The sequence below is a fragment of the Medicago truncatula genome, chromosome 3 (genome assembly GCF_003473485.1).
Source record: "Medicago truncatula cultivar Jemalong A17 chromosome 3, MtrunA17r5.0-ANR, whole genome shotgun sequence".
Taxonomy (NCBI): Eukaryota; Viridiplantae; Streptophyta; class Magnoliopsida; order Fabales; family Fabaceae; genus Medicago; species Medicago truncatula.
The window spans coordinates 2,839,426-2,847,675 of NC_053044.1; the positions used below are offsets into that span (position 1 = coordinate 2,839,426).

The 8,250-nt window shown below is 31.6% G+C and overlaps 1 protein-coding gene across 1 annotated transcript; it reads right to left on the reverse strand.

Moving 5' to 3' along the window:
• LOC25488531 (histone-lysine N-methyltransferase, H3 lysine-9 specific SUVH1) lies at positions 1–4,217 on the reverse strand. The gene is made up of 3 exons (XM_013603415.3): positions 4,063–4,217; positions 1,376–3,538; positions 1–429 (listed from the first exon to the last, which is right to left on the reverse strand). Exon 2 carries the CDS (start codon positions 3,408–3,410, stop codon positions 1,416–1,418), a length of 1,995 nt encoding a protein of 664 aa, XP_013458869.1. The 5' UTR covers positions 3,411–3,538; positions 4,063–4,217; the 3' UTR covers positions 1–429; positions 1,376–1,415.
• Between the last annotated feature and the right edge of the window lie 4,033 nt (positions 4,218–8,250).

Below are 8,250 nucleotides of genomic sequence, written 5' to 3' on the forward strand. Positions count from 1 at the left end.
TGAAGCAAAACAACAATCAAAGACGAGTTTAAACCAATGCAATTAGCATAAAATGTGATTTATGCCAGGGTTTCATAACGTGACACCTACAATCCCAAATGTAAAAAAACTAATAATACAAAGGATACTACATGCAACAACAATTACTGCTCAACAAATCCATGCCAAGAGGACAAAGTCAGATATCACTAGTTATGCACTTTCTGTGAGTATATCATGGCCATTACCAGCTCAAAATTTACACAAATTACACAGCCTCACTGATTACTTATGATAAAGTTGGAGCAAAAATAAGGGCCAGGTCACACATGATTTATTTATGGTCAAACACAAACCTACCTACCCTTGGCATGGATATTTGGAAGCTTATATCAACTAAAGAAACTTCTAAACTGGATCTGGATCTTCAAACAGAACGCTACCATCCATCTGTTAAATGAAAATGGAAAATACAATTAGCTTCCGTAGGCTAGATAATATGCAAGTTCCAGGATAAAAATCAGAATTAGTTAAAAAACAAAATCAATACTTTTGACTCCTAAAACTCTAAAACTTTTGGTAAGTTTCACAAACCAAAATGACAGTATAGTAGACTTCTATCAACACACATACATGTGTAAGGAAAAAAGTAGAAAGACAGTGAATATTTACTAGTAATCAACATATAATATACGTAAAATGTCATACTATAATGAATTATGATGCCAAATGAATGTAGGTGCATAGTTGATTTTAAGTTAATCAGGAAATGCTAACATACCAACATCGCAAGGGCAACAATATAAAAAACTGAATTGAATATAGACGCTGTTTGGATAATCAAGTTAATTAAAGCATATAAGTGCTTATGTTTAAGTGATTCTGATAACAAAAGATAAAATAAAGTAAAACGTTTTCATGTAAGTTATTTTCATAAGCTATCTTGGAGAGCTTATGAAAATAAGCTTAAAATACTTTATGAACACAAGATGTTTCTATAAGCTCTCTCAAAAAGTCTAAAAATTGTTTATGCTAGTTGATAAATTCAATTAAGTCTATCTAAACAAGCTCAGTGTGGAAGGGAACAGTTCTATTTTTTCCCACCTTTTATGAGCTTGATGAGCTGTTGAAGGGCACTTATGCAAATTTCCAGAATATGCGAGGAATTATAAAAAAGTTAACAATGAAACATGATATATGAATTCATGCATTACTAAATTCCATTCCTCTAGCTTAATGTTTCTGTTTTGCCATCTAGACAGTATGACATACATTTTCTATCGGAAACCAAAAACTCTTATTTAGGATCAATTTTAAGATAAAAAAACAACGAAACTAATGTTATTTGAAAATGAAGACTAATATAGAGCGAGAAAGAAGAGTGAGATCTTAAAACCTTTTAAGCCATGAATGCATTTGTGGAAACTGACAAAATGTCAAGTAAAAGAACCGCGGCAGTTTGATGATCCACATAAGCATTTCTTTCTACCTTTGCGTGCACTGCTACCCTCAGTGTGATCGGAACGGTCAGAACCATAATCATATGTTAACTCGTGCATTGGTGGGATATGTCTCAATGCAAAAAATGCAACATGGAGAAAGGATTGGTTGTTCTCTTCATATAAGACAGGCTGCCAGAAAACATTTGGAGAGCAACTATGATTCATGAATCTAGCCACATTGCCAACATTCTTGGCGTTTATAATAAGAGGGTGTGGCAAAGCATAATCCTCACTAGACTCATTTGTGATCGCTTCTTCTAATAACTTAGGCTCATAATTCCACTTGAAAGATTCATAAATACGGGTTGTATCGAAAACATACTCATCAGTATCTCCTTCTTGTACAAGCTGACTTAACCTAGCTTTATCGATAACTTCTCCTGCATACTCGCAAATAAAAGCACCAGCACGAATAGGATCCCATGACCGAAGACCCCAACCTTTATCCTTTGTTTTGAACACTTCCATTTGGTGCTTCAAACCGGTTTGAGATACTCGATTTTTGCAGTTAGGAAAACACTGACATGTGGGGCCACATTCATGAACCAACGGCTTCCGATTCGCCAAAACTCCATTGATAATATACGGAAAATCACCTTCGTTTCTCCGAATGCATGAGCAGTCCAAATCACCGGGGACACATGCTTTTTTACCACTACAGCTGCAACTATGTGAAGGCTGCATTAAACTGAATGATTTCGGATGTCTTAGTGAGTGGAAATATGTGAAAAAGGCAGGTGACTTCACGTTATCGACTTCATTGACAAGTGATACAGGAAGACTCTCGGCTCCCGAGGAGAGGTCGGCAAGAATAAGTCCGGTCCTTGCAGGGAAACCAGCTTTCCACTTCTGAACAGATTTCCAAACGGCAAAGGCACTAGGTTGTCCAGGCACTCTTATCAACTTATACTTAAACAAGCCACCACCTCCTTTTGCTTTTTCAACCCATGAATCTTGAATTTTATACAAACCATCATAGACATAGGTTTTTGCACCTGGATTCACAGCATCTTTGATGCCTCGGATAACTCTTATTTCATTGTGTGTTCGTGAACTTCTATCCAAAGCAAGATTACCCTTATGAAGCTTCTGATCTGACACATGCTTATCTTTCTTGTTGAAATTCCCACCCTGACCGGTATAAATTATAACATCACCATCATCAGCTTCATCGTCGTATTCTCCTGACGAAACAATGCTAACAGCCAAAGTCTCTTCCCCGCGGTCACCCTGGATATGCAAGGCATCAATCCCCCCCATGGATTGAGCATGCAAACCAACAACACACATTTCCATTCGGAAAAAGAAAATGTCCCCAATCTCAACTCCAGGTACCGATCCTACCCTCTTTGGTTGGTTTGTTCGAATTCCTTTGGTCATACAAATATTGCCAGCTTTTAAATCCGTACGTTTGATCAAACCCGTGTTCAATTCCTTGGCATCTACAAGTTGAGACAGCCTTCTTCTTAGCGCATCAAATGTCATGAGCACAGTATTAACAACTTCACGGTTACCATTGTCTCTTTGACCTGGGCTTATACCAACTAAACCACTCAAATCAACATGAACATCATTATATACCTTATGCTTCTTCAATTTGACCCGGGTTGACTGTGATGCTGCACTCCTTTTGTTACTAAAATCATCATTGTCATTGAGATCCTCTTCCTCTCCAAAAGGGCTCCTAAATGCTTGAAGTGGAGTCGGCATCGCTGTCCTCCTTGGCTTTGCCCCAGTAGTTGAAGAATCATGAGGTCCACCAAATGGGAAAAATGGAGAAAACCCAGAAGGATATTGACCTGAAGATTGACCTTGAGGATTCTTTGAAAAAACAGGTATCAAACTTCTTATAGGCTTAATATCCAGAATCTTATACTTGTCAATGGAACCCGGGGGAGGAACTGAATGTTGACCTAACCCTTCTTCCATTATACAATTCACACAAAATCAACCTTCACTAGCTGAAATTATCCCTTTTTCTTACAAATCCAACTCTTTTTTCACCTCAAATAACCTTTAATTTCTCTTTCCATACTTCATTTCAAAACCATCATTTTCTGCAGAAGAACACAAAAGGGTCATGCAATCTTGAAGATGCTTTCAGAAAGAAAGAAAAATTGATTTTTTACAAATAAACCCTAAGATTTGTAAAAAAGGGTCATGCAAGGAATTTTGCTTAAAATAGATAAACCCTAAAATTTGCTAAATTATAACCCTTTACAATCAACTTCCACTAGCTAAAACTTTCCCTATTTTGTTAAAAATTCCACTCCTTTTCACCTCAAACAAAAACTATAAAAATCTTTAATTTCTCTTTTCTAACTTCATTTCAAAACCTAAAATTGAAAGTTTCATCATTTTCTGCAGAAGAAGACAAAAGGGTCATGCATTCAAGGGAAAAAAAACATTTTTTTTACAGAAAAAGCCCAAAATGAAAATGAGATCAAGCAAGGATTTTACATAAAATAGATAATCCCTAAAAAAAAATTAAGTTCTAACAATGATTAAGAGATTAACACAAAGTACAAGATTGTTAAAACAACACAATGAGTATGCATTTGACGAAAAATTGATGTGTTACCTTGTGGAAGTGCTTAATTGCTGAAGATTGGAAAAACTCGGATGTAATGGAAGAAGGTGAAGTGAGAAAGAGGGAGAAAATTGAAGTGAGGTTTTGTGAACTGTGTACTGAGTGAAATGGTTAAGAATAATTATTACTATTAATTAATAATAATAATAATAATAATAAATAGAAATATTTGCTTTGTGCTTGTATAGAAAACCATGCTAAGTTGTACCAAAAAAAAAAAAAAACCATGCTAAACAAGCACCATTTCACTTTTCATATTTTAACATAAGCTGGTAATAATATTAATTTAAGGTAATAATATTAATTTAAGGTATGTTTAAGAAAAAAATTAATGAATATAGTAATTTGAAAAACGGTTTATACTTGAGGATAAATTTTTAGTAAAATGAATGATTATATATAAGAATCGAAGAGTAAATGATTATATAAAAAAATAGATATAATTGATGAATTTTATGTACAAATGTTATTTTTTGTTGTTTCAACTTTTTGAATGTACATTCTCCTTGATAAATATTTTATTTTAAACATTTAAAAGATAGAGCACTCGTTAACATTTCCTTATTTTATTATTTTTATTATATACACATTTAAAATAAGAAAATTATTTTACTTATATAGCATGTTCTAATGTCGTACAACTAGGATAGGACACGTGGTGTAATAAAGTAAGACTGTCTGTGCTCGTGTCCCGTTATACAGTGTAAGGGAAAATGTGACAACAGCACCAATGTAATTAGATTCCGACAAAAGATCTTTTACCAATAAGGGCAAACCTTTTTTGCTAGTTAGAAGTGAAATTTGATGTCACATTGCCCCTCACTTGAATGTACTTAAATCGCAAAGATATTTGCAAATGTACTTTTTACTCAAAGTAAAAATGTTGACTTCAATATGTATTATTAAAAAGTATTATTATTTTATTTTTATTACATATTGTTATGTACTTTAAAAATCACAAACAAAAAAAAATCATTCTAAATGTTGTTAGCAAATGGTTATACAAATATTATTCTTTTATCATTTTAAATCGAAAAATTAAAAACCTATCAAAGGATCATAATTTATCTCACTTTTATATGATTTTAGTTAAATTGTATTTTTGGTCCCTTAACTATTTAGGTAGTATTGTTTTGGTCTCTTAATTAACATTTGATTTATTTTGGTTTTCTTAACTTCTCTCTGTTAAACATTTTGGTCTTTTCTGCTAGTTTTAATTCAAAAACATTAGGTTTTCTTCATCTTCTTCTCCTCTTTTTCATCTTCATATCATCTCCATCAACCTTCAACAACAAGAGTTCCAGAAAAATTCCATGAGAAAATGAAGAAAACCTAACGTTTTTGAATTAAAACTAATGGAAATGACCAAAATATGTAACGGAGAAAAGTTAAGGGACCAAAATAAATCAAATTTTAATTAAAAGACCAAATCAATAATACATAAATAGTTAAGGATCAAAAATGCAATTTAGCCTATGATTTTCATCCCTCAAATATTGACGCTAAACTTTTTATCTTCAACTTGCCACTTTAATTTTTTTGATTGGACATTGTTTATTTGTTTTGAAAACTAAGACACGTGCCCCAATTTTTATTGCAATTCCATTCATCCTTTCCTATAAAATGCATGCTATTTGTTTGTGTTTTATGTATTAAATGGTCGTGTGGGGGTCAACAAAGGAAAATATCATTTTTTTTTTATAAAAAAAGTTAATGGTGTTTTACCTTCTGTAATATAGGTCATTTTTTATTTTTTTTCTGTAAATTTTTCGTTTTTTTATAACCTATTAGGAGGGTATTCCAAAAAAGAAATTACAGGGGTAAATAAAAAAAATTATTTTACAAGAAAGAAAATAAAAAATGATCTATATTACAGACGGATAAAGCACCTTTAACCCTAAAAAAGTAAATGAAGTGGGGTCAGCCGATCCCAATTGACATAATATGCATCCATGTCTGAATTTGATGTAAAATACCAAAATACCCCTCGGCAGTTAACTGCCGAGGAAAACAAAGAAGGAAATAATTGACTCAATTTTAATGGCAAAAATGATATAGTATCATTTATCTGAGGACCATGAATTTTTATATTTAACGGCACTTAAGACAAAATAGTGTGGATCAATTGTTAACATTATTTCATATGATTTTATTTTATTTCGTGTTTTCATCTTTTTCACAGTATTCTTGTTGATTGGTGTAGCTTTACTTGCTTGGAATCAATTCGAGGAAAAATGTGGGTAGGACAAGGATATCTCTTGGAAAACTAGTACTATTTATTAAAATTGACTTTAATTTGTATGATAATATTATATTAAAATGTATAGTTACAACGTAAGTATGAAAATATTTTAAGAGAAAATGATATTTCGACTAGTATGCAAAGTTATTTTTAGTTATTTTAACATTTTTTAGCTTGCTTGTTTCAAAAATATATTTTTTAGCTTGCTTGTTTCAAAAATATATTTTTTAGCTTGCTTTGATTAACTTAAAAAAACTGATATACGAGCGTTGGAGGAATTCGAAATGAAATATATTGATACACACAATTGATGCACACAATTTTGTCTCAAGTGCCATTAAATATCAAAATTCATGATCCTCAAATAAATGATACCATATCATTTTCCCTATTAAGATTGAGTCAATTATTTCCTTCTTTATTTTTCTCGGCAGTTAACTGTCGAGGTTTTTCTCAGTAGTTAACTGTAGTCGGTTTTATTTTTCATCGGCAGTTAATTATTGAGGGATATTTTCGTCTTTTACATATGTTTCTCAGCCAAACAACATGTGTATACAACAATTTTCACAATGTTCTGACATCTCAATTATGTTGGTATCCAAAAACATCATGTGTCAAATGCATCTCATCTCATATATTATTAATAAAAAAGAAAATCTATCAAGAACCCCATGTTGCGATTTTTTTAACTCTTCATTTCGTTTTCTTTTGAAAAGCTTTTCACTACTAGATAAATATTTTTTAGTCATTATCTTAAAATAAATCAAATACTCCATCCATTTTAAATTATGAGTCATGCTAACCAATACCCCTGAGGCACAGGTTAAGGAAACCCAAAAAGGGAAGTTTCAAATTGAAAAAAAAAAAAAAATTTAGGCTTCTTAGGGATTTGCCTGCACAAATTCCAATGGAATATTACTATAATTGATTCATTAACCAATGCCCCATGGACATTGTGTTACTAACGAGTGCCCATGAGACACTCTTTAAGGATTCCAAATCAAGAAATTATTTTTTAATAAAGTCAAATATTTCAATTTTAAATGCAATGATTATACAAGTTTTCATAAAAACCTATTATTAAATCAATTACCACCATTGTCATGAGTTGATTTTGTTAAAAATTATTTATTTTTCGGAAATAATATAAATAAAAAAATAATACTAAATAAATAAAGGAAAGTTTTGAAGAATAGGTCATTTTTGCATATATCTGGATTCATTGATATAAACACATATCCAATGCAAACACTCATAAAAATAAAATAAAAAAAGTAAAAAACCGAACCAATCCAATAGAAAAACCGCAAACCGAATCAATCCAAACCAAAACCGAAAAAAACCGCATTTGGTTTGGATGTATTTGGATCACTCTTTTACTCAACCGTATGATTTGGTTTGGTTTGTAAAATAAAAACCGCAAACAAAACCAAACTGTAACATAAGATAAACTTTAATGAAATTTATGTCACCTGGACCAATACTCATAAAAACTCAATGTAAACTTTTATAAAATGACATTTTTTTTCTCTTGTTAAGTTTCTTCTTTGGTTTTTATTTCAAAAATATATTTATGTGCTACTTGAACTTTTCGAGAATGATAAAATATTGATCTTTTATATTTATTATGTAATTGAATTACTTTGTGTCCAAGTTTTTAATTTGGTTTATGTTGTTTGGTGAAAATGAAATTCTAATGTGAAATGAAATTAAAAACATTGTTGGAAACATTAATGGAAATACGTTGTGTTTTACCTTTTAAACTCGATTTTAATGTTGAAAACATAAAATTGTATTGTCTCAAAAAACCCGCACCAACCGATCAAACCCAAACCGCATTGGTTTGATTTGGTTTGATTCGGATTTTATTTTAAAAGTCAACCGAACCAAACCAAACCAAACCGCATGCTTTTTTATCTTGTGGTTCGGATGACTTT